The sequence below is a fragment of the Daucus carota genome, chromosome 6 (assembly GCF_001625215.2).
Source record: "Daucus carota subsp. sativus chromosome 6, DH1 v3.0, whole genome shotgun sequence".
In the NCBI taxonomy this organism is placed as follows: domain Eukaryota; kingdom Viridiplantae; phylum Streptophyta; class Magnoliopsida; order Apiales; family Apiaceae; genus Daucus; species Daucus carota.
This window is the reverse complement of record NC_030386.2, coordinates 31,297,978-31,323,999: the sequence shown is the minus strand read 5'-3', so window position 1 is coordinate 31,323,999 and position 26,022 is coordinate 31,297,978. Positions and strand designations below refer to the sequence as shown.

Below are 26,022 nucleotides of genomic sequence, written 5' to 3'. Positions count from 1 at the left end.
TGGTGTAGTTAGTGAATTTGCAGGGAGTCCACCATTATAAAAAAAATAGGAGCCAATCAAAATCCATAAAATTTATAGAATTTAGTGCTTAGTGTATGCTTATTAGAAAAAACGAACAAAGATTACCTTTAGCCTTCACGGACAGAGCTTTACCATGTCCCGAGACGGGTTATTTTGTGTCTATTATACCCCTAAACCGATATATTAATCCAAACAAAAATTCTTTTATTCAAAGACGTTATATTTATTTTATTGTTTGTTTCTCATGTTTACCAAGCATATTTCAAATTTTAAACGAAAATCTGCCAAACCACCTACCACGCAATTAACGTCCGATCCGAAGAAAGATAGAACCAGACAACAAAATTATATCGGTAGCTAGAATAAATAAAAAATTGTTAAAGTACCAACAAAATATTTCCGGGATACACGTTTTAGCATGAAGTCAAGTATGCACAGTTCTTTATTATATAATTACAATTTTCAATAGTTTGCTCAAGACATGCATGTGCATGTATTATTTTTTATTTCCCTCGTGATTTATTAGCGAAAAGTCTACCGTTGGTGGGATGCATGCGAAGAGCGGGAACAAATAATAATAGTATATAATCTACAATCTCACTTGTTAGAAATGAGGTAAATCCAACTCTACTAGACTTACAATTTACAACGCACTCGATTGTAATAGCCATTTGGGTACTTATGCTTAATATACTCAAGAAAAATACTTGGTGAAAAAATTTAATTTAATTTTATTATACGCAATCATTAAAGCTACGTTTTAAATATCGTTGGTAATTGATTAAGACGATGTTCCGAGTATTTTTAGGAAAGAAAACAAGTGAAAGCACTTTTAGAGTGAAAGTATGCTATATTTGCATTCACTTTCACTTACTTTTCTTTTTTTTAAAACTCGGAAGTACAAAGAGGAGTGAAAGTGACATAATTTTACTCCTTTTTTTCATTTTCTTTCCTCCCTATTTATAACTCGGGATCAGGACGTAAGCTCTGCAGAATAAACAACTGGAAGACGAATAATAAAGTTTATATAAGTGTGTAAGTCTGAAAGTTTCGCAAAACATAACCAACATACCTTGTCATGCATTTCTTAACTCACCTTGTGTCTCTGTTTTTGGTGCTCTCTGTCCCCTCTCCTCTTATATTGGCGTCCAAAGACGCAGTCTGTAATGACACTCCTTTTCCAACCTTTTGCAAATCAGTTTTACCATCAAATGACTCTTTTTCCATACATGACTATGGTAGATTCTCGATTAATCAATCGATATCGTCAGCACAAAACTTAATGTCATTAGTACAGAGTTTTCTTGATCACCAGGACACTCTGTCTGAATATATGATCAATGCTCTCGAAGATTGCAGACTTCTCGAAAGCTCAAACATTGATCACTTGTCGAAAACTCTGGAGAGTATTAGTTTGACGGATAGTTTAGCAAGTTCAGAAGATGAAGATGATTTGTTGACATTGCTTAGTGCAAGCATTACTAACCAACAAACATGTTTAGATTGTCTTGAATCAATATCCTCCCCTTCTAATCCTATAAGCTCACTTCACGCGCCGTTATTCAATGGAACCATGCTATACAGTGTATCACTTGCTATTTTTAGGCATGGATGGGTTTCGGCTACAAGACAGAGGAGAATTCTGATAGAGCGAAAGCTTGGTAGAAGGCCAACATCTCCTGGCCTGGTGCTTTATCCTGGTGGTGATGTTGTCAAGGTAAGTCAGACAGTTGTTGTGAATTCTAGTGGTGGTGGAGATTTTAGGACCATCAGTGAAGCAGTAGCTGCAGCGCCTAATAATACGGATGGAAGCAATGGCTTCTTTGTGATTCGTGCTGTGGCGGGGATTTATAATGAGTATGTTAATGTAACATCTTCGAAGAAGTATTTGATGATGATTGGAGATGGTATTAACAATACAATCATTACTGGCAATCGCAGCGTTGCTAATAACATCAGTACTTTCGACACTGCAACGCTTAGTAAGTTACTCATGTTAAATCAACTTAAATCGTGTGTTATGTCTTGTTCTATAGCTATATTGTAGAACAAAAACTAGAACTCTAATGAAATTCTATATCTTATACTAAAATTTAACAATGCTAAAGTTGTTCTAAATATAGAACAAACGATAGATGATGCTATAATTGACAACACACCAAAAAGTGAAAATAGTGGAGTCCTTGGTGTAAAGTTATCTTGAAAAATTAAATTTGTAGTAAAAAAAAGAGTAGTATACTTTGAGAATAAGTTGAATTTGGAACAAGATATAACATCAACCATTTGAGACATGTTGTTAGTTTAGCATCAAAAATCATTTTTTGATGCTAAATTATAGCAACAGCTCTACCTATTTGAGCATAACCATTAGACTCACTTTGAGATCTCAAGTTAAATGATATCAGCGAAAAATCCATGCCAGTGGCTATCAAAATCATAGTCAATTTCTTCTTGTACATCAGCTAAAATGAATATGACTAATAAGATGAAATTTTGTTGCAGCTGTGACCGGACAAGGGTTTGTTGGTGTCAACTTGACCATCCGTAACACAGCTGGAGCAGCCAATCACCAAGCGGTGGCAGTTCGAAGTAATGCAGACCTTTCAGCATTCTATCGTTGTAGCTTTGAAGGGTATCAAGACACCTTATACCCTCATTCTTTTAGACAATTCTACAGAGAGTGCGATATCTATGGAACTGTAGATTTTATATTTGGAAATGCAGCAGTTGTTCTTCAAAACTGCAACATTTTTCCTCGGCTTCCTCTTCAAGGCCAGTTCAACGCAGTCACTGCGCAAGGCAGAACTGACATAAATCAGAATACAGGAACCTCAGTACAAAATTGTACTATCACACCAGCCGAAAACCTGGGATCAACTCGAACTTATTTAGGAAGGCCTTGGAAGGAGTACTCAAGAGCTGTTTATATGGAGTCGTTTATGGATAGCCTAATCCATCCCGCTGGCTGGAGCGTATGGTCCGGGGATTTTGCCCTCAATACATCTTACTAAGCAGAATTTAACAATAGAGGACCAGGATCAAATACTAGCAACAGGGTTACTTGGGAAGGTTTCCATATAATTAATGCCACCGATGCCGTGAATTTCACAGTCTCCAATTTCATTTCTGGAGCAAGCTGGTTGCCTGCCACAGGAGTTCCATATAATCCTGGATTGTAAGAAAATCAGGCTACTATCAATAACAAAAAACCTGGGATAGTAATAATTTGTACTGGATTCAGTTAAAAGATTAGGTTGATGATGCCAACTTAGTTTTGTTCTTGTCTGCATATGACATCTTTTATGATTTACTGATATATTTGTATAATCTTTGGCTGCATCGTACTAAATCAGGTCCCCATAATTTTAATGGGCTCGACTGAGAGAAAGAGCTATCGTCTTTAGCAAGTGTAAAATAGTTCAGGATGTAAAAAATTTGGTTTGATCAGGACAGAACCATATTGTATGGATTATGTAAACAGTTGAATATGGTAAAACGGCAACTTTGATGTCTAAACTTGTCAAAATTTTGGGGGTGTTTGGTTGGAGGTTAATAAGCTTGGGAAACAGGAATGGGAAGCACATTCCATAACATAGTGTTTGGTTCAGATTTTTGACAAAAGGGAATGGGAACCTGTATGCCACTAGCCAGTTAAGACAAACCTCACCTACAGCCCGGGTTACTAAAATGCATTCCCGACCAAGATAATATCTGTCTATCATCTCCTCCTTTTTACTTCATCCCTCTCGATCTCTCTCCCTCTCTCCCTGACTCTCTCGCCCTCTGCCTCTTTAGATATCACGTCTATCTCTCTCTGTGAATCTATCCCCCGCCATCTCCTTCGATCCCCCCTCTCTCTGCCTCACTCTCTTCCAATCTCAAGGTGTTTGATTAACAAGGTGTTTGATTAAATGCCCAACTGAATTCAAAGTTGTTATCTTTTTTATTTAATTTGTATTATACAGTGCAGACCCTTGGACACTGCCACGGTTCGGCTTCAAATCCAAGAGAAAGATTCTGCAGCAATATCTCAATTTGAATTCTTCACCTGCCCAACTTGAAACAATTAAGGTTAGGCTTAAATTCATTTCATCATATGTTTGCTGCAATATACTCTTTGTTAAGATTTTATAGGAACTAGCTTCTTAACCCGTGCAAAGCACGGGTTGCTTTAAATCACTTTCTTCAATATATGTTATATCTCGTTATTTATCTTTTTTATATTTATTTGTATTTAAATCATAGTATGTTGATGTCTGTATATACACATATCCTCACTTTTATGATATTTATTAAAAAATATAAATACAAAAAATATATTAAAATTCGGTTAAATCAATGACTAATTGGTCGAAAATTGGATTAATAGGGTTGAAAATCAGATAGAATATTAAAATTTACAAAAATTTTGGGGAAAATTTAAAATTTTAAAAATGATTATATATATATATATATATATTATTACATATATAATATTAAATTAATTCTGAATAATGATCCTATTAATCATTCTGATTAATCGCTGATTTTCTGATTCCCGCTTTTTACAACACTGAATATTTATTTATTTATTATTAAATCATAATTATATATAATATATCCAAAAAATTATAAAATGGGGAAAATGAATTTTTTTGTCACTAAACTATTTACCCTTTTTAGAATCTTGCCACTGAACTAAATATATTTTCATTATAGACACTAACGTTACATCTTCTTTCCATTTTAGTCATTCCGTTAACTACTTAACGGAAAATTCAATGGTTTTAAAAAAAACAAAAAAAAACAAATTTCTTTTGACAAAAATCAGGAAAAATCTTAAAAAATCACTTTTTTTTTAAAAGAGCAAAATATCTCCTTTATAGTGTACAATATTAAGTTTTTTTTTAAAAAAAATCAGATTTTTTGAAATTTCTTTCGAAATTTTCAAATTTCTTTGGAATTTTGAATTTTCTTTCATTTTTTGGGCTAAATTTTAAAATCATAGTTCGGATTATAATCTTAAAATTTTGATTAGATTTACATACCATCTCTTTCAGTCTTATTAATAATAAATTTATAAATATTTATCTAAGAGTTTTTATTTTCAATCATTTATGTCTTTTTCTTATATATAGTTGAAAAATCTGGTCAGAATTTGAAATAGTGATTTTACACTATAAATGGGATTATTTTTTTCATTTTCTTATAGATTTTTTGGTTTTTTAGATTTTTTTCCACTATAAATGAGATTTTTTTGATTTTTTTTAAGGAAAGAAATGACCTCTTAGAGATATCTCTTGATTTTTGTCAATTTTTGTTTGTTTTTTTTTGAATTATTGGACTTTTTCCTTTTTTTTTAAAGAAAAACTGAATTTTCCGTTAAGTAGTTAACGGAATGGCTATAATGAAAAGAAGATATAACGTTAATGTCTATAATGAAAATAAATTTAGTTCGGTGGCAAGTTTCTAAAAAGGTAAATAGTTTAGGGACAAAAAATTCATTTTCCCTATCAAATGTACATTTTTATAAAAACAAATAAACATTAAGGCTTAACTTTCGTAGCCAAACATAGCCCCATAAGATACTTAATTCCTACATTATACATCAAGCCAGTCCATTGACTGCAATATCAAAATACATATTTTTATATATAGAGAGGTCATTATTGACTTTTAAAACTAACGTATTTATTAGACATTAATGTCCAATCATTAATATACATTAATTATAACATGATTTTGGAATTAATTTAATATTATACATATAAATAATATATATCTAATCATTTTAAAAAAAAATATTTTCCCCATCTTTTCTTTTTTTATAGACTTACGTTCAAATTTTGTGAATGAAAAATATCATTCTTTTTTTTTTTTTTGAAACAAAGGTGTTAATCCAATAATGGAAAGTCATAAGGCGTCTAGACCAATGATCGAGTCGAACAAACTGAATGTATTTTGAGTAAAGGATAGTTTAGTCAATTTGAATTAAATTGATCAAGATTTGATTTTACTACTACAAGTATGTGTCAGATATTTAGATATATAGAATAAAAAAATATAATTACTGGCTAATCACTGTTTAAGGCTTTTCGTCATTAGCCCTTGTACCGGAATGCTTGGCCAAACTGCTTCTTTTATCATCAACTACAATATATATTACATGATGTTTAAACACAATTGGAAATATAACATCTCATTATGTCAGCAGCCAAACTGCTTCTTTTATCATCAACTACAATATATATTACATGATGTTTAAACACAATTGGAAATATAACATCTCATTATGTCAGCAGCCGCGCAGCAATCGTCAGCTTAGAGTTTTGACTATGACAAAAGAGTATACCTTCATCTACGATCGAACATTAAACTGCTCAGAAAGAATACCATCATTTTGACTCTGTTTTACATGATTTAAGAGTTTATTTTATGTAACTTTTCGCAAGGATTTCAAATATACAATTTGTTTTAAGTTTGTAATCAATAGAGTGTAAATAAAAAGTACACGAGTGTACCATAGAGAGTAAATTAAAAGTACGAACGTACCATCGGTAGAAGTCAAAAATGCGATAGTACCATTGAAAAAACCCACTTCTACGAGGGTACCATCAAGAATTTCCCTAGATATAATTTAAATTTATATTTACTTGTATTTTAAGTCTTATTATCTTGATGTCTTAATGTACATATATCCTTACTATGATGATATTTATTAATATGTAAATATAAAAAATATACTCTATTTAAAATTTTATTATATAATTAAATTATCATTCACCCAAAATTATTGAAAATTTGATAAAAACAAATAAGATTCTTGTCGAATCAGAGTCTTTGTCGTATAGTTAAAAAATCATATATATAATTTTATTAAATCATATATATAATTTTATTAAATCACAATAATTAAATATTCTAAAAATCGGCCGATTAACCGAATAATCGATAACAGACGAATTTTTAATACGATTTGGTAAAATTCGATTGAATCGATGATTAATTGGTCAAAATTGGATTAATCAGTCAAAAATCAAGTAGAATATTAAAATTTACAAAATTTGTGGGGAAAATTTAAAATTTTATAAATGATTAGATATATATTATTTATATGTATAGTATTAAAATAATTTTAAATAATGATCATTTCATAATTAATGTATATAAATGCTTTGACATTAATGTATAATAAATACATTGCTTAGACATTAATGTATAATAAATGCGTTAGTATTAAAAGTCAATAATAACCTTATATATATTAAAATATGTGTATTAAGCGAAGGGTATATTAGTCATATCGAATTAATTTACAATTAATGTGCTTTGTGAGATGCTTAGAGATATCGGAGATTTAAGGGAAACTAAAAAGATGAGTGACAAGGCTGTCGCGTGCCTATCAAATAATAAAATATCTAACCAAACCTCCTAACTATGTAGTAGGGTAAGTCAGAGTCGTTCCCACAGAGACAAACGTATCAAACATTAGTTATTTTCGATTTAATCCAACTAACAAGTAACACAATAAAAATTGGGAGATGATTAAACTAATACAAATAAAATCTATAAAACAATTAACTAAAAATATCTAGAATCAAGTATCCCCACTAGCATGAATTAATACACTTATGATTTTCTCCCCTAATTAATCAGATAAATTACCCAAGAGGAAAGATGCGCCCTATAAAATACCAATAACCTCTTCCGAGTATTAGTGGCTTCTCTAAATTACAATCAAGCCTATTTCCATGGTATCATGCAATTCAGAGACATTAAACACAGCATCCTACCTTCCAAACAATTCCTTCTACCTATTTCCATGGAGAAGTTCATGTCCTTGTTGGATAAATCACAACCATCTAAATCCAACTTCCGATGGTAGATAGATATCGGTTCAAACAATACACATAATCACGTCTGACTTGTTATTGTTAATCAGCACAACTCAATAAGCAAGAGCAAATAACATAATCAACTAGAGATCATCAAAAATCATGCATCAACCACAACTAGGGTTCAACTCAATCCCAGAATAAAATCTACTCTAGCATAATAAAATAAAAGAAAATAAAGATGGATATTACAATGAATTCTTCAATCCTGAAGTCTTGAAGAAGAAGAGACAAAGTGTTTTTAACCTAACCTAATTATACAATACAATTCTCCTCCCTCTCTAATGTCTATCCCTATAAATATATATGATTTTAATGCTTACAAGGAAATACAAAACAGTTTCCCAAACAAAATTGGTTTCTTCAAGGGAAATTCGCAGCTGATAATTCTGTCCTGTTTCTGGGCTGATTTTGTTGGATTTTGGATATTGGACCATCTCTGAATAAAAGAAAATTCTTTTAGCTTCGCGTGGGCTGTAAGATGACCCAATTCTGACTTCTAGAACTCAAGATATGGCCCAAACAGTGAGTGATGTGCGACCAATCCAACAAATTCGAATTTCCTTCAAATTAATCTTCAAATTAAGCTTTTTATTCCAATTTATTCCAAGTTTAGGAACTCCTTGCTTCCTACAATAAAACATTAAAATCTATTTAATAAATATCCAATTCAATGCAAAATATAATAAATATGAGGAATAAAATCATATAAAATATATGTAAAAATATACTCTATCAATGAGCTTAAACGAGACGGTTGCAATTTTTTTGTACATTTTAGCTCATCACCAGAAGAATAGAACAATTGGAAATTATTTTGTGAGGAGTGGGGAAACCATAAGTAGAACATATTTTTGGTTCACTGATGCAGTAATATGAAATATATATTGCTTCGTTCTTTTTGTTCCATCCACCTGAGATAACAATTTTTTGTTAGACGTCTGCTTTTGAGGATTCTCTGCATTCTAACTATAACTTGTAAGCTCTTTAATCCTCTTCTCTGTAATATCTTGTTTCTTGCATGTAATATTTGGTCATATATTTGATAACTATTTTGCTGGTGGTGGTGGTGTTTTAATAATTTGTTGCTAGATGAAATGTGATTTGTCGATGATGTTCTGTTATCTGACGGAAACTTTAAGGGTCTGATGATAATCAAGAACTTAATTTATGTCTGGTACATTAATCTATGATGGCCTCTATATATACCAACTCTAATAGAAAATGTTGATCCTTTTGAGTTCCACTCTTTTAGTGGGTTTAAGTTCCAGAATTCTAGTGGAACTGAAGGCTAGTTAATACATTGTTGTTAACTGGATCAGCCAAATGGTCCAGAAGGTTTTATTCATGGATTTCTCATCTTTTCCAAATGGATTGTGTCAGTCTTGTAATCTCCTGTGCTATGCAAATCCCATAAGAGCCATTTCTAGGACAAAGAGTGTGTAGCCATCAGCCCAGTAGTTGTAAGTTCCTGCTGGAGGAATGACTCCTGTTTGGAACCATGGCAAGGCTGTTTCAGCTGGAATGAACCATGGAAAGATTTGTCCAGATCCTGGACTTCTGTTTTAACTTATCCCCTAGCATAATAATATGTACTGTAGTATAGTTTCTGGAATGTTTTCATGCGACTAAGTACTAACTACACTGATCAATTGATCATCTTACCAATTGTTAATATACAAGACATGCCTTTTCAAGAGATATAATTCTTTTTTAAGGTTGCAAACAATACAGATACTAAAAACTTGGGTAGAATGCTTGATCATTTTCCATTTTGTTCTGGGTTTTTTTTTTTGCAAAATTACAATGCTCATTGCTCAATCTGGTTTATCATTTTCATAAAATTAGATTTCTATTTTGTTGACTCAGGAACTGAAATCTGGAGATTTGGAGGAGCCAGGAGTCTTGAGTGAGCAGCAGCAGCCAGCAGCAGGCCCAACACTCAGCAGACTGCAGACTTTAACAAGAATTCATTCAGAACTAAATTTTGTGACAATTTTTTTCGAATGTTTTAATGTCATTCTTGTTAGACTGCAAGTTACAAGTTCTTAAAATTTCAAATTTCGGTTTTAATATTCGGTTTTCGGTTTTATACCGAAATCAACATTTCGGTTTTCCAAAACCGAACATAATTCGGTTCGGTTTTTGGCAACACTTTTTTCATTATTTCGGTTCGGTTAACCGAAATTCGGTTCGGTTTTTACCGAATGCACAGCCCTAGTTTTAAGGGTGTGAATATTATTTTCATTTTTTCTTCTTATTTTTTAGAAATAATATGCGCTTTGCCTTTTTATACATAATTTGATTTGCAAAAAATACCTATTTTTATAAATTATTTTTCAAATATTTTTGAGTAAAAAAATAGATATTAAATTATGTGTAAAAGTCAGAAACGACTTTATATTAGAATGAAGAGAGCATTTTTAAATTAAAAAAAATATCTTCATGGCGTTTGAATTAATAATATTTAATATCGTTCACCTTTAAAGAAAATAATAATTAAAATAAATAAGCTGATTTTAAATATTATAATCAATTTTAATAATTTAAAATAATTTTCACCCATTCCCATTCCAGGGTAATCCAAACAGCTTAATTTGGTGAACAGAATCCGATTCCAAGACAATCCAAACAACTCCGGTAACCTCATTCCCAAACCCGAATCCCCCCATTCCTATTCCCGATTCTCATTCCCATGTGCAATCCAAACAACCCCTTTGACTTTACTTTACTTATAATGATTAATGTGATTAAGGTGTTTGGGAAATGAGTAGAACTCATGAAATAAAAGGTAGTATTCCAAATTTTTTATAAGTATTTCTTGACTTTTTACACAAACGGTATGAATAAGTGCTTTTAATTTATATTATAAAAAAAATGTTTCTAATTTATAAATTCAGAAGCCGACCTTAGAAGCCCGGGCCACACCCGCTATCTAATTCAAAACCTATCAATTTGGTATCAACTACATCTGTGACTCTCTGGGAAAAAAAACTACATCTGTGACTCATACGAATCTGATATATACCTAAAGGTATCAAAAACGTTTTTACAAATTTTTCCTTCAAATTTAGTTGATATAGATAATTTATAAATATCTACCTCATCTATCATTTCAAATTTATATTAATAGTTTCGACACCACATTTATTTACGGATCCCAAACTATTAGTTTTTGAAGTACACCATACTACATTATCTATACTTAAGATTTTTAGATAATTGTAAATTCAGGATCCATTGCGGCACGTCTGCGGACCATAACCATCATACTTGGAAAAGTAGAAGAATGATACCAATACGACTCCGCAGCCCAAAATTTCAGATACCAGAAAACAAGTAGTTCTCGTAGCTAAAGTACTTGTGACGGTCTGAAAAATGATGACATGCTGCACTCTGTTATCAACAATTAAGAAACAGTTTGACATTCGCTAAATAGGCTTATGTGGGGGCGGGTACACTGTTATGCTCCTCTAATTATTGTTATTCAAATCATTAGGCAAGTGCGATGCCAACTTTCACAAACTCGACCAGAACCAGCCTCTTGCTATATTCGGATTTCGGCACATAAAAAAGTCAATGCTAGATAACCTCTTCCGATTCCATAATTATTGATGAAATGAATAGTTTTAAGATGTGTCATATAAGATTATTATTAGTTGATTTAAAATTTAAGCGAAGCCAAATTGATAAAAATTTGCTCTAATTAACAGGTTTGTGCACGTGCTCAAAACTTGAAAGAGGGTCAAAGAGCATGTCTTTAATTTAAGTTAACGAATACGTATTTGTACTTTGTATGATATTTTCTCTTTTTTTTTTAATAATAGTTTGTATGATATGTTAAGAAGTGATTTAAAATTGTAAAAATAATTTTAAACAAAAAGTTAGGATGAGTTATATTTTGATCGGTTTATATTTTTGTAATAACAAATAAAAAATTAATATTATCATCAAAATCGATAGTTTATGAAATTTAATGAGACGAACTTTTAAGATCTAAAAGCAACATCTCTAGTAATAAACTTACTTTTAAATTTCCTGACAAAAAAAAAACTTACTTTTAAATTCGGAAAGTCAAATCAGCTGCCGGCCACATGTAATACTCCAATTTTAGGATCAATACTACTATTTTATGATTTCGAGTTCGTGTTGAGACTTGAGAGTGGCTGGTGCACGTAAAGTTCGAACTGCTAAACAAATACTGCCTTCGGCAGTTAATTAATTTATTTATGAAAAGTGTTAAGACACAAAATAGAGTATAAATTTTGTATAATATGATAGGTGTTTTAAATAATTTTATTTATGTAAATGGAGGGATTCATTTCAATTAAAATTTAACACATGGGGTTTGTTATCATAGTTAATATTTTAAGAATCTATTTCACGCAATTTTGTAGGATCATTTTAACAAATATTCTTATAATATCTAAACTATATTAACAAAAAAATTTATCTTGATAAAATTATAAATAATAGAAATTATAAATAAAAATTACTTTCACTTAAACATGTTATTTTAAACTAAACAAACAGTATTGTGTATAACTATTTGATTATGTAAAAAGAATTCTCCTAATATTCTAGGGTAACATTCTCGTTTGATCCTCATAGCATTCAAGACAACTAGCTAGTTTTCTACAGACCGACCCAAAGACGGTGGTGCTATATATAGAGCCGTTGCCATTTCGAAGCTTGTTGACTTGAAGAGCCACCATGCATTATACTTTCTGCACACTGGCTCTATTTTTTCTGAGTCTGCATCTCGTTTCTTCCTCAACAATATCTTTCTCAACAGACACCATTTGCAACCGCACCCCTTTTCCTTCCTTCTGCAAATCAACCGTACCAGCCAACGATTCCACTTCCTTTCAAGAATGCGGCAGGTTCTTCATCAAACAATACATTTCCACCAATAACGATTTACTTTCGATTGTCGATAAATACCTCGAAAACCAGAAAGACCTGCCCCTGTACACAGTTCGAGCTCTCCAAGACTGTAGAGATCTTGGGAGCTTGAGCTCAGATTTCTTGACAGACACGCTTCAATCCATAAGCTCTGTTAGTACACTCGAAGCTTCGAAAGCTAAAGATGTACAGTCATTGCTGAGTGCAATACAGACCAACCAAGAAACTTGTTTTGGTGGAGTTTCCACTATTGAATCACCTAAAGAAATTAAGAGTGACCTTCAAGCACGAGAACTGAACACGAGCATGCTTGGTAGCGTTTCGCTCTCGGTCTTCATGGATGGCTGGGCTAATGGTACGAGTTCAGCTACGAAGGAAGCAGATCAGTCAGCGAGAAGGTTGTATACAGTTGGGGCCAATGTGATTGTGAACAAGACAGTTGTTGTGGATCCTACTGGAAATGGAGATTTTACGACTATTAGCGATGCTTTAGATGCTGCTCCAAATAATAGCATTGCTAGCTATGGCTATTACTTGATTTATGTCATGGCCGGTGTTTATGAAGAGTATGTCAACGTAATCAAATCGAAGAAATATGTGATGATGATCGGAGATGGAATCAACCAGACCATAATTACTGGCAACCGCAGTGTGGCTGATGGCTGGACTACATTCACCACCGGAACATTCAGTAAGTAAACACTCCATTATCTCGGTTAAGAACTCCCTCCGTCTTAAATCTTTTGTCTTATTTGACATTTTATGGTTAAATAGACTACCATTTATTTTCTATCTTTTTATTATTTACAAGATTTGAAATATACATATTAAAGTAGCTAACATGTACTTTCTAGTTGTACAAATCTATTACATCTTTATTCATATTTTATGTGCAATATTTGGTCAATTCGATCACAAAAAAGTCAAACAAGACAAAAGATTTGGGACAGAGGGAGTACATAAATTTGTTCATTCCTGCTCGGAACTTTTATGATCTGTTGGATGAGTAAACTCATTAAGCAATATTTTGATAATCTATTTCAGTTGTGGTCGGGCAAGGATTCGTTGGTGTGAATATGACTATTCGCAACACAGCAGGAGCAGTTAAACATCAAGCTGTTGCTCTTCGTAACAATGCTGATTTATCAACGTTTTACATGTGTAGTTTCGAAGGGTATCAGGACACCTTGTATACTCACTCACTAAGACAGTTCTACAGAGAATGTGATGTTTATGGAACAGTTGATTTCATATTCGGGAATGCTGTTGTTGTTCTCCAGAACTGCAACATCTATCCGAGGCTTCCACTGCAAGGCCAGTTCAACGCGATAACTGCACAAGGCAGAACAGACATCAACCAGAACACAGGGACTTCGATACAAAATTGTACTATCTTGCCAGCAGAGGACCTCGGATTAACTAAAACTTATCTTGGACGGCCTTGGAAACTGTACTCCAGAGTGGTTTACATGGAGTCATTCATGGGGAGCTTGATTGAGCCTGCTGGTTGGAGCATCTGGTCTGGTGATTTTGCGCTGAATACATCTTACTACGCGGAGTATAACAACATTGGACCGGGAGCTGATACTACTAACAGAGTTACATGGGATGGTTTTCATGTGATCAATGCTACAGAGGCGGTGAATTTTGATGTTTCGAATTTTATAGCTGGGGATTATTGGTTGCCTGCTACTGGAGTTCCATACTACATAGGATTGATGTAAGGTGAGACTTAGGATCTCCAAGTAGTTGTTAAACTTTGGAATCCATGTATTTTAACTCACAAATTTACCTTTACCTTTTGTTATAAGGGAATTCATGCTTTTAATATTGGAAATGCTTGATGGCATAAATTAAATTTATAGTTTGAACTTTGAATAGCAGTACAGCTAAAAGGAAAATAGGGTGTTGCGGTTTTACAGTCTGCCAGATAAAACCATCTCTTATTCATGAATCGTCATGATTCATATCAGAATAACATTTCATGTTTTGTTAAAGTGGATGTTGTGGGATATGTACGAAAATTTTAAGTTTATATTCAACGCACCAGTGGTCTAGTGGTAGAATAGTACCCTGCCACGGTACAGACCCGGGTTCGATTCCCGGCTGGTGCATGAGGGTTATGATGAAAACGCATCTAACGCAGTTGGTAGGGTCCGCTGCTATATCTGATAAAATTGGATGAAACAAGATGCTGCTGAACTCTCAGACATTTTTTGTTCCATCTTCAATCAGTGTTTTTGCACACAGTACAAGCGAGTCTAGCACATACTAATATTCACAATTATAGACAAGCATACATTTTGCTGCAAAGGCTTTGCTCAGATACAAATTGATCAAAACTTTATTGATGCATAAACTTGGTGCCTCACTATAAAAGCAGCACTTTGAAGTACAGTTGTTCTGACCAAGATTTAACTCTTTGAAGTAACTTAAAATGTGGCATACACTGGTACCCGATCATAAATATATATATGGAATATAGAGGTGTTCATATAGACATAACATATATGGTGGCGCCAAGCTGAGCTATGGAAATCTCTGGATTCTATTCTGGTATTAACAAAATCGGGGTCCGGAAAATGTAATATCTGTCGTTATCTTAGAAACAGGAGCAATGCTGATGCACAAGCTGCAAATGTATATATCCAAGATCGACCTTCAGTTGACACTTCCTGAAATATGCACATGGCAAAATGAAAGTCATTAGCCGTTATATGGAAGCATAATAAAAACCTGTACTTAACAGTCATTATAATACAGTGACTTGATTGGAAAATTTAAAGTACATGTTACTGGCTTTACGTTTAAAAACACTTACCAATAAACGGAGACCTTAAACTAGTAACCGCATTTTTTTTTTTGTAATTATCAGGAAACCTAATCAGTCATCAAAGCTGGCTACACCAATTTAAACAAGAATTTAAGTGCTACCGATAATTATAGAATCTTATTCAAGATAATAAATTGATTACAGTATATCTGAATTTCAAGGATATTTACTTTTTCTTGAAAGGAATTAAGTTTAATATAGCATAATACCATTATCTATAGGTATAAACCACTGCATCGAAATGATTCCAGATGCACTTAACAGAAGTTAATTCTGCAATGCATTTTTGTGAAAATATACGCATTTTTTCAGCAAATGCACCTCTATGATTATATGCAAAAAATAAATGTTGTCAAAGTTAATCAGTCTTGGAGATTGGTTTCTTGAGATGGGTAGACCCTGTAAAACTGACTGTGCCTCCTCACCACGATTTTTGATACAGGCACTATATACTTTCAGCCGAGTCTGTTTAAGGTGTTTTATGCCATAGTTTCACTTGGTACTGATACTTGCTAGCATAGAATCATCTTATCATTTTTAAACATTTGATGCTTTGAAAAATTTTCAACTACCCGGAAAAAAAGGCTAGCTTAATTAGAATTATACAAGTCAGCATAAGATGTAATTTAACGATTAGTCAATAAAATCATTTCCATATGTATATTTACATGTATTTTCTAATCTTGTAATCAGTTTTGATGATGAAATATGGCCAGGTTTCAATCATGGGTTATTGGGTTCTACCCTGCCTAGTGATCTACTCTTACCAAGAAAATGGGTAAATTTTGAGTGAGATGAGGTGTTAAAGGTATATCATTTCTTTAGTGCCTTTTCCTAACAATTTAAGGTAGTGGAAAAGTTGGCGATCTAACAATTTCAAGCAAATCAACTTGAAAAAAGCTATTTAAAAATTTGGATAAATGCTTAACTACTATGGTATGTTCCATATGGCTAAAGCATCCACAAAATCCCGGTTTTTCCATTGTTACTCTATTTAACTAATATGTAAGCTTGCTACTCCAGGCACATAAAAGCTGAAAAGAAGGAGCTGCTGAATAGGATCCACTATGAACATATGGCTTAATGCTGACTGCTGAAATGAGTGTCGGTGTTTGTAAAGCTCCCTAAAAGAACAGGTTAAATATTGAAAATATCAAGCTTTCCTGTTTCATAATTTCTTTTATAACTATTAAATATATTTTAGGTAAAAAGTGTACTGGTCATAGCTTTTATTATTTAGGGACACTTGTTACATAAATTGTGGACCTATACAATTCAGGACCTTGTAGTTCAACTCTCACTACAGGCTTAATGCTAAGAATATATACCTTGACATATTGAAGGAGTACAGAAAAGTAGCATATGTGTGTGACAGGACAAAGGAGTGAGCCCTTGGCCATCAATTAGCTTATTAACCTCATCTATCAGATGATGATGTTAAATCATCTTCATTTAGGATTTTGAAATATTACCATTACATGTTGCATGTATCTGCATATCTCAGATATTAAGGAATAGCTTGTTTTATGTCCATCTCATGGATGAAAGTACCAAACCCTAATTTTGGAAGTGCCTAGGCTCAACAATCATGCATGTCTAATTCTGAAAATACATGTATACAAGCATGGCATCAATAGACTTAACCAGTCAAGTACAGGACATGGTGTGGATAACATAGGTAACCTATAGATGTTTTACGTAAAATTCCAAAAAAAATGTCAAACATATGGTGTTAATTTGAATTGTAAGATAACTAGTGTAATAAGTAGTCTAACTTGACATTCAAAATGCAAAAGATTCAGTGGTGAAAATAGAAGTTCATGCATATAAGGTTACACAAGCAACTGTTGGTGTGTTGAGATTGGAAGAACTGTTGGTGTGTTGAGGTGAAGATCCAGGTTAGACTGCATACCCATGTTTATGTTATATCTCCAGAACACTAGTTACTTACGGAAAATGTTGGCTGAGAATGAACAGATTAAGCCTGCTGTTTTAGTAAATATCTGTAATGCCAATTTGCCAATTCAGGAAAATACATAGAAGATTAATAGTCTGCAAAAGTGCAGTCTCAGAAAGGCCAAAAGATGTCTCAAAATTTTATTTTAGGAATTTGAGGAGCATATGTCAAGTGAGAAGATCATGTGTATATATCCAAAACGCATAGGCATGTCATACTTCCCTCGACATCTTGGCTGAATATATGTACAACAAGATACATAGTCAAGCAATTATCAATTGAACTAAAAGTTAAATCTCGAAAGATCCAGGATATGACTCTAAACGCCAATTTAACAAGATAAAGGACACTAGAGCATCATGTACAAACGCTAATTCCTGACCCTTTTCATGATAAGCACAGACCACAGTGGCAGTCTCCCTAAACCAATCACATCTTCACATATCAAGGAATAGAAATACTTAGCTTAAACCTTGTCTTTGACAATTGCATTATCAAGACATCAGATGCACACATATAAAGAAAGGTTGTATCACTATGTAGCATTCATCATAAATTTATAAGAACTCAATCGACCACCATTATAATATTATACGTTATATAAATAAGATATATTTTAAAGCAAACAACTTGTAACTTCAATACGCAGTTATAACTATGCAAAGAGACCCTTTCCCCATATCATAAAGACATCGTCTGGCTAGTACTTAGTAGTATCCATAAATTAATAAGAACAATACATAATGTAAGATTAAAACTAATTTAGATGCAACAATAAGTTGAAACCAGTTGTAGGTTTTCACATAGAGTTTATCGATATTAATAACAAAGAAACAGTTTATCACAAAAAAATTATTTTCCGCTTCCTGTCTTTGCAGCAGGTTGTGTCGGTTCCTGATCATATAAGGTAATTATAGCAGGTTTATGTAAAACATCACACCGTCAGACAGCCAATTACAGCAAGTGGCATTAAAATAGTTTTTACTCAGATCCTGTTCTAACATGTTCCAGTAATAAGTAATAACATCTTCTGTTTGTTTATTTTACTATAATTTGGATGTATGTTGTACCACTATATTAGTCTAGAAGAAATTTCTGCATATTACATAAATAATCCTTGCATAATAGAAGTCCACACAAGCATCCATTAATCAAATATCCTATATTTCTATAATAAGCATTTTCTTTTGAATACGGTATATCACTTCATTTTCTTCTCTAAAAATAGTAGAGCAATCTGTGTAAAGCTGAGGAAGAACATTTTGAAATAATACACTTCGAACAGGTATCATACCTTTAAAGACAAAACAGTTGAAGGGGCAGATGAAGACTTAAGTCCAGAATAGCCAATATCATAAGAGATGCTTCCATCAGCTTTAAAGAGTCCAAAATTTCTCTCTGATGTTGGACCAGGCTTCGAATTTTCATTAAACACTGCAAAAACATACACCTTTAGTACCATTTTCGGCCTCAGTGGGGTCCCTTTCTTCTTGGCAAGCCTTTTACGTAGATTAAAATTGTAAGTCCTTGCATTATCTACAGTAGCTGCAGCTTCATTGTCATCTCCACGAGAAGCCCAACCCGTCTCTGTAATTATAACCTCCATTTTTTTGAATCCAGCATCCTCAAGGGCATAATAAGCAGCATCGACCTGGGCATCAAGCATGTTGTCATAATGAAGTTTGCTTTTCTTATCATCTATTCCATCAGTTGACTGGAAAAGAGCATAATTTATATCAATTGTATCTGGACTACCCATGTAAGCCAAAAAAGGGTAAGCATTTAAACAGAATGGAGAACCAATCTGTGAAAAGAACTCCAAGAGGGGCTTCATGTATTGATCAACACCCTCCTTGAAAATACATGAAGAAGGTGGGTAGGAATCGGCAAAAACAGCCTGTGAGTGAGCAGTTGTAATTTGAACACCTTTTAGTTGAAGCTCTTTTGTAGCATTGTATATATTTTTTGCAGCACCCAACAGAGCTGCCCAAAGATCCACATCACTCCCACCCAAAATTTCATTTCCTATTGCAATACCCACAATGTTGGTCTTGGGGAATGCCTGCACATTTTCTTTAACCCAAGTCAAGGCATGATCTGCATTAGTACTCATCTCTTTCACAAATCCATTAGGAAGGCCTACCACCAATTCTAGTCCAGTCCCACTAAAGGCATTAAGGACACTGTGATCAGCGTCATATATTCGTACATTCTTTATCTTAGATGCTCTAAGTAGTGTAACAACTTTATCAGGTGTGGGAATGTTATCCGCAATCCTTCCATAATTTATCCCATAAGTTCCTGTAAATGCTTTCACTGCCCAGTGTCCTGCAAAGGAAGGATAGAGGAAAGAATATATTTGTTTACTATAACATCTTTTCCTTATAGTAGTAATGTCGTTATGATTTGATCTCTTAATTACATATTTGTTCAGCAAAAATGAATTCAGGGAACTTTCTCAACACTCTCCAAAGGATATCAGGGGACTTGAAGTTTGATCAAGTTGAATTCAGCATTTTAAGCACTCAATCTTGTCTCTGAGCATGCTAATTATTACACCATTAAAAAGAAAACAGGAGTTATTGGCTTAGCACATGTAGACTCAGTTGTAAATCATAACAATATTAGTTTATTAATGTAATGAAATATGAACTTGAGATAAACAGAATATAACCTTCACACCGCTATATAGAACCTATTGGTAGTTAGCACACTAAAATATTTGGGTTAAATCTTAAAGTGCTCACTGAAGCGAAGTCGTGGTATCACATTACTCACTGATCTTTTCGGCGTCTCATTAGATACCACGACTTCGCTTCAGTAAGCACTTTGAGATTTAACCCTAAAATATCAAGTCTTCAAATATATTTATAAAAACACATTCGCTGATCAACACTGTTACGGTCACAAATAACTGCAATTGCTGCAATTGCCATATAGCCTATGTGTAACGTAAAAATTCTCCCTCCTGTGTCCATCACATTAAGAATTTCAACTAAATACTAAGTCTCCTTATCCTTAGTTTTCCAATAAGGTTTACAACTGGACACACCAAAGCCCTTACGAACAATTGAAAGATTCAATTAACCGATCAACTTAAGCACTGAGACACTTAATTTAAAATCAAAACATAAAAACCTGAAGAATCAATGAAGGGCCATCCAGATTCTATAACAACGCACAAATACATACACAAAACAATCGAATTAACAATAAAGGTGTTAAATAGATGCATACAACATAAAGATGCAAACAAAAAAGAGTAGAAAAAGCAAAAATACCTTTAGGAGTGAAGAACAGCAAGAGCCAAAGAGAAAACCGGAACAAAAACAATCTTGAAATCCTCATTGATTCAAAAAAACAAATATTTGAATCCTCATATAACCCAGATTCACAAATTTAAAGTATTTAATAATAAGAAAAAGGGGTATTAATCAGCTTTCTTGTCTTGTCTTCCTGTCTTAGTCTCCTACTTGTTTGGCTCTCTATATACAAACACACACAATTTAATGTATGTGCATCAATACAACGATAGGTGATTATATGTATAAATACGAGGAGGGGTTGTTGTCGGAGAAAAAAGGAAAGTCCGGCGATGAGAAGTGAGAGCGGAGAGGGGGGTTTGGCGGTCGTTTTCAGACTAGTATTGATTCGTGTTGTTTATGGTAAAGTGTTAAGACTGTGTTTGTTTGCTTGGTGCCTTATTTATTGCATTGCCAAGTAGTCTTTACTTTGTTAAACTAATCAAACTGATTGAAAGTAGGTGTTGTGTTGTGTTGCTTGCTTCCTTCGCGTGCTTTTCTTGTGTACATCTGTCCTCTGCATCTCCTACTATTATTTTTAGTTTTGCGGGTTTTCGGGTTCTGATAAATAATTGTTATTTATAATACCGTTCTGAAAATGGAGATCGAAAATCTTCTTGTTATAAAATGCAGATATTATTTATTTTGTAATAATGAATAAAATAAAGTGGGCTGGAACCATAATTAACAAACTATTCTGAAAAAAAAATTGATTTTAATATTTTTAATCTTTTTGGAGAGATAAACAGCGACATTCTACTAATTTGAAGTAGCTCTCATGTTTTTATCGGTGGCAGTCAATGGATTTACTACAATGGTGATTGGGGTCCACGCATACGCAACGCCACACGGTTTCCAACTTTTGGGTCGACCAATTTTTTATCATTAATAACGTACGACTAATATTATATTTAATTTCAGGAGTAGTAATTATATTTGATTATTCTGACATATATTGTGAAAAGGAGTGTGGATCGAGCAGAAGCTAAAGTTCGCAATTATGATATTTCATATATTTATTTTAATGTATATAGTTTTTTTTTTTGAAAAAGGAAAATAATTCAATAATAAAAAGCCATACGGCATCTACAGATATAATCGAAATTGAACAAACGCAGAATCATATCGCCGTTGAATCCTTCCTTCTTCGGTAGGCAACCAAGCGATTTTTTGAAGAGATATATACATGCTGTAATACTCTCAATGTTGTTTTGAGCAATCGACCATAAATGCATCACCATACAAACCTTTATCTAATATAATTTATTTGTTGAAAAATATATTTAATCCATAAATTGTAGTCAATGGTGACTCGGACTAGAGTCAGCTGACGGTGACCTATAGCTTTGGTCATGGCCACCATTATGCGGTCATACTTATATTCGACGTTGGGTTTTTCTAACTTTGGCGGAGGTTGATTTTCTCAAATTATTTTTGATTTCAGAAATGATTTTTATTCAGTTTAAAGCTTACAGTACATTTTAAAACAGTGAAACTTTGAAGATACTAATATAAGCGTGATGATGACTTTTTTCCGGATCCAGTATGTTATACTCCGTCCGTCCCTTTGAATCGGAGATTAAGAAAAGTGTATAAAGTAATATATAGTAATGAGAAAGAGAGGAGAAAGTGAGTAAAATGGTGGGACCCATCAATATATAATACTATATGTATAAAGTAAGTACTCCCTCCATCTCGTATTATGTGTCCTCTTTGACTATTAGATGGTTAATTTGACCAAACTTTGACTGTTAATTTTAAAAAAAATCTATTAATCATTTTAAAAATCTGAAAAATGGATTTTGAAGGGTATTAGATATATTTTCAAATAAAGTAAATTTTTTAATCTTTGGAAGTCGGATAATATGTGTAATTTGCGGTCAAAGTCTAGTCAATTTGACTTTTCAATAATCAAACAAGACACATAATATGAGATGGAGGGAGTATATAGTAATGAGAAAGAGAAGGGAAAATGAGTAAAGTGGTGGGACCCATCAATATATAATACTATAGATTTGGAAAAGTAGATGAAGTAGTAGTGAGTGGGTGAGGTTTTTATATTGGCCCTATTTTGAAGTCAGAGGTTTGGGGCAAAATTAGAGGTTTGAGGTGTTTTAGAGGTTAACCACTAAAATAAGCTAATGTTGGTGTTTGGTAGTCAGCGGATTGAAATAGAGGTTTGGATCCAAAAAGCTAATTTTGAAAAAGCTACTTGGAGGAGTTTTTTGGATTAGCGGTTTTGGTTTGTGTAAGAAAAAGTTAATCAATCAGCTATTTACCAAACAGTTTTACGAGAAACAGCTAATTCAATCCGTTAGTCAAAACATCTAATTCAATCAGCTAGTCAAAACAGCTAATTCGAACCGTTAACCGCTAATTCCCAAACAGGACCATTATAAAAAGTTATAAGTTTAAAAAAAATTTGAAATATATAGAATTGAATGAGACATCTAAAAGAGAAAAGTGTATAGAAATCAGTGTGGTTCGGAGTGAGTATTGTTATGAGTGAATGAATTAGTGGAGAAATGAATAAGATTGTATCTGGAGGAAAGAATCTTCTTTCCCGTGTCAATCACTCTTTTTTATCTTTGTATTCGTGTGTATTATATGTTTGTGCGTATATGCGTAGCTTTAACTTTTTCTTCAGCACTGAAATATCGAAAAAGAAAAGATACTAATATTACACACTTCAACTTTTCTGGTGTCATAATTCTAGAGGTTGATCACAACTATGAAGATTCAAGACAAGGACGTTCATAATATTCAAGCTTATATTAACTTTTGGGAATTGCTTCGTAGAGGTGGTAATCAGCAGGTGATTATATCACAAATGTTTGTAGCATTTACTGACAGACGTACGTTCATAGGAATGTCGCGCAAATAACACCCAGATTAGAATTGTGAGATATTTATAAAAGTTAAATTATTCTGTTTCAAAAAAATTAAAAACAAATTAAATTATTCAATCTAATAATATTTAATTTATATTGATTGAAATTTATTGAAATCCGGTATATGATGAATTTTCGAGACCGTGTAGAATGTTAGATTTGAAAAACTTTGTTATTGTATAGTATTAATTTTTTATCAGAATCTTCAAAATAGATAAGTTCGTGTTTATGTCCTAAACATCCAAGTCAACTCTACACTTCAAAAGTAACCACAATCTTTTAAAATTTAAAAATATTATTTATTTATTAAAATATGACCAATGTATTTCTTCTAAAGGATATGAACAATGTTTTTTTTTATTAGAATTTTTTTATCAATTATAATCAATCTGTCTAAGCTATGTTACAATAAGTAAATATTGATATAGTTTGTTCTATTACAGGGAAAACAATGATTATCGCAAGACGGAGTATTATAACCCGAATATCAAGCCATCCAAAGCCCAAAAACCGAGGCCCGGATATGGTATAAATTGAAATTTCTTTGCAATCATTGAAATGACAGAAACACCCCTAAGAACTTGGAAACCAAAACTTGACTTGTGATGAGGAAATCCAGTGATCTTATCCTCTGTATTTCCAAACTGTCCATACTCCATTCCTCACTTCTTTGCCACCTAAACAAAAATAAACAGAGCAGATAGAAAAATGGCAGCAACATTTGTATCAAACGCAAGCACTTTTCTCCCTTCACTCTCATCATCATCACCTACTTCATCTTCACTTCATGCACACAGCCAAAGACAACTAGTTTTATGCAGAGCAGTGAGTTCTAATGAACCACCTTTTCCTGCACTCAGTCTTTCCAAGAGAAACATGTCCATTGGCCTTACTGCAACTTTGTTGATGTCTTTAGCTGGAAAAGGCTTATGTTCTGATGCGAATGCTGCGATACTCGAGGCGGATGATGATATAGAATTGTTGGAGAAGGTGAAGAAGGATAGGCAGAAGAGGCTTGAGAAGCAAAGTGTTATTAGCTCTTCAGATAAAGAGAAAGGTGAGACATTCTTATCTATTTCGTCGTAGGTAACAATCTGAGTTTATTGAAATTTGATTCTGAAAATCATTCTGAATGAGGCGAAAAGGGTACCTAATAGAAGATTTATTGCTGCTGCTGCTGAGAATTTGAAAGAAAATGATTGAACTCTAGTTTAAGCATCTAAGTCTGCTAGATAGATGTGTTAAAACAGCTTCTGGTACCAAAGTGAATTGAAATGTATTTGCTGATTATGTTTATCTTTCAGTCTGATTCTTCCTGTTTTACCGTTGATTCGCATAGTTTTTCTAATAGCATGACATGATAAATCGCATTCTCCAGGATATTTGCAAGATCTTGTTTACAAGCTTAGCAAAGTAGGACAAGCCATAGAAAAGAATGATCTGCCTACTGCTGCTTCTGTTCTTGGTGAAAAGAGTGATGCTGAATGGGTTCAAAAGACAAATGCAGCCCTCAATAAGGTCTTTATTGAATTGCTCTAACACACATATGATCAAGTTCTTGTTTATACGATACTCAAGTTTTTGTTTACTTGCCAACAGTTGAGCTCTAGCCCTGAGGAAATAGCTGAAGCTGATGCCGTTAAATCCTCTTTGTCCACTTTGATATCATCAGGTTAAGCTCCAACCTTCAAAAGCTAATGCTCATTTTACTAAGCATAATAAGAATGAAATTCTCCTTGTCCGCATGCACATGATAGTTTGAAGCAACTTTTTTTCATAAAAACTAGATAGTAATGAGTACTTCCATATCTAAAACCCTCGCGGCAAGTTTACTGAAGGCTATACATCACTAGTGTCTGCCATGCTTTCTAGAAGCTGGTTCTCCTTGTACTTGATTTGCTAGTCTGTGACAAACTGACAATGTGCATCAACAAAATGCACCTACAGGAAGAAGCTCTCATAAAAATTCCTTCCACTTTTCATTTTGCAGTTGGCCAAAAAGATATTAAAGCCTCTACACTAGCATTTGTGGCATCGGCCAATGCGTTGGAGAAATGGACACTATTGACAGGATTAGCTGGACAACTCAAGGGGCTGTGAGTTGAAGAACAGTTACTGTGTTTTAATTTTGAAATTTTACAAGAGATAACTTTGATCAATTCTATTGATTAAAATTATACCAGAGATCGATTGTATTAGTTCTTATAATTTGCTTACAAATGCCTAACAGTCCTGTATA

At 33.2% G+C, this 26,022-nt stretch overlaps 4 protein-coding genes, 1 non-coding gene and 1 pseudogene across 5 annotated transcripts; 4 read left to right on the top strand and 2 right to left on the bottom strand.

The window, feature by feature from the left end:
- Window positions 1-1,090: 1,090 nt before the first annotated feature.
- On the top strand, window positions 1,091-3,134 carry LOC108225554 (probable pectinesterase/pectinesterase inhibitor 20). Its single transcript, XM_017400446.2, has 2 exons — window positions 1,091-2,003; window positions 2,524-3,134. Exons 1-2 carry the CDS (start codon window positions 1,100-1,102, stop codon window positions 3,030-3,032), a joined length of 1,413 nt encoding a protein of 470 aa, XP_017255935.1. The 5' UTR covers window positions 1,091-1,099; the 3' UTR covers window positions 3,033-3,134.
- A 6,036-nt stretch (window positions 3,135-9,170) lies between these two features.
- Window positions 9,171-9,582, bottom strand: LOC135147070 (photosystem I chlorophyll a/b-binding protein 3-1, chloroplastic-like; annotated as a pseudogene).
- Window positions 9,583-12,512: 2,930 nt separating this feature from the next.
- LOC108226967 (probable pectinesterase/pectinesterase inhibitor 41) lies at window positions 12,513-14,610 on the top strand. Its single transcript, XM_017401963.2, has 2 exons — window positions 12,513-13,491; window positions 13,845-14,610. Exons 1-2 carry the CDS (start codon window positions 12,609-12,611, stop codon window positions 14,522-14,524), a joined length of 1,563 nt encoding a protein of 520 aa, XP_017257452.2. The 5' UTR covers window positions 12,513-12,608; the 3' UTR covers window positions 14,525-14,610.
- Window positions 14,611-14,843: 233 nt separating this feature from the next.
- Window positions 14,844-14,914, top strand: TRNAG-GCC (transfer RNA glycine (anticodon GCC)). Its single transcript has one exon. It is a non-coding gene; the product is annotated as a tRNA-Gly (tRNA).
- Window positions 14,915-15,124: 210 nt separating this feature from the next.
- On the bottom strand, window positions 15,125-21,321 carry LOC108227962 (glucan endo-1,3-beta-glucosidase 14). The gene is made up of 3 exons (XM_017403373.2): window positions 20,872-21,321; window positions 18,885-19,918; window positions 15,125-15,475 (listed from the first exon to the last, which is right to left on the bottom strand). Exons 1-3 carry the CDS (start codon window positions 20,936-20,938, stop codon window positions 15,398-15,400), a joined length of 1,179 nt encoding a protein of 392 aa, XP_017258862.1. The 5' UTR covers window positions 20,939-21,321; the 3' UTR covers window positions 15,125-15,397.
- A 3,051-nt stretch (window positions 21,322-24,372) lies between these two features.
- Window positions 24,373-25,967, top strand: LOC108227868 (thylakoid lumenal 16.5 kDa protein, chloroplastic). Its single transcript, XM_017403236.2, has 4 exons — window positions 24,373-24,840; window positions 25,162-25,301; window positions 25,383-25,455; window positions 25,774-25,967. The coding sequence occupies exons 1-4, from the start codon at window positions 24,492-24,494 to the stop codon at window positions 25,881-25,883; spliced, it is 672 nt and encodes a 223-aa protein (XP_017258725.1). The 5' UTR covers window positions 24,373-24,491; the 3' UTR covers window positions 25,884-25,967.
- Window positions 25,968-26,022: the final 55 nt, after the last annotated feature.

What these genes read in the sequence shown, in the direction of transcription:
- LOC108227962 (XM_017403373.2), bottom strand. Translation starts at nt 20,938, where the DNA reads ATGAGGATTTCAAGATTGTTTTTGTTCCGGTTTTCTCTTTGGCTCTTG. An exon ending in GCTGTTCTTCACTCCTAAAG is followed by an intron (nt 19,919 to 20,871) that starts GTATTTTTGCTT and finishes CTTCCTTTGCAG; the next exon opens with GACACTGGGCAGTGAAAGCA. An exon ending in CAACTGTTTTGTCTTTAAAG is followed by an intron (nt 15,476 to 18,884) that starts GTATGATACCTG and finishes TGCATATTTCAG; the next exon opens with GAAGTGTCAACTGAAGGTCG.
- LOC108225554 (XM_017400446.2), top strand. Translation starts at nt 1,100, where the DNA reads ATGCATTTCTTAACTCACCTTGTGTCTCTGTTTTTGGTGCTCTCTGTC. An exon ending in TTTCGACACTGCAACGCTTA is followed by an intron (nt 2,004 to 2,523) that starts GTAAGTTACTCA and finishes ATTTTGTTGCAG; the next exon opens with CTGTGACCGGACAAGGGTTT.
- LOC108226967 (XM_017401963.2), top strand. Translation starts at nt 12,609, where the DNA reads ATGCATTATACTTTCTGCACACTGGCTCTATTTTTTCTGAGTCTGCAT. An exon ending in ATTCACCACCGGAACATTCA is followed by an intron (nt 13,492 to 13,844) that starts GTAAGTAAACAC and finishes AATCTATTTCAG; the next exon opens with TTGTGGTCGGGCAAGGATTC.
- LOC108227868 (XM_017403236.2), top strand. Translation starts at nt 24,492, where the DNA reads ATGGCAGCAACATTTGTATCAAACGCAAGCACTTTTCTCCCTTCACTC. An exon ending in CTCTTCAGATAAAGAGAAAG is followed by an intron (nt 24,841 to 25,161) that starts GTGAGACATTCT and finishes CGCATTCTCCAG; the next exon opens with GATATTTGCAAGATCTTGTT. An exon ending in GTCCACTTTGATATCATCAG is followed by an intron (nt 25,456 to 25,773) that starts GTTAAGCTCCAA and finishes TTCATTTTGCAG; the next exon opens with TTGGCCAAAAAGATATTAAA.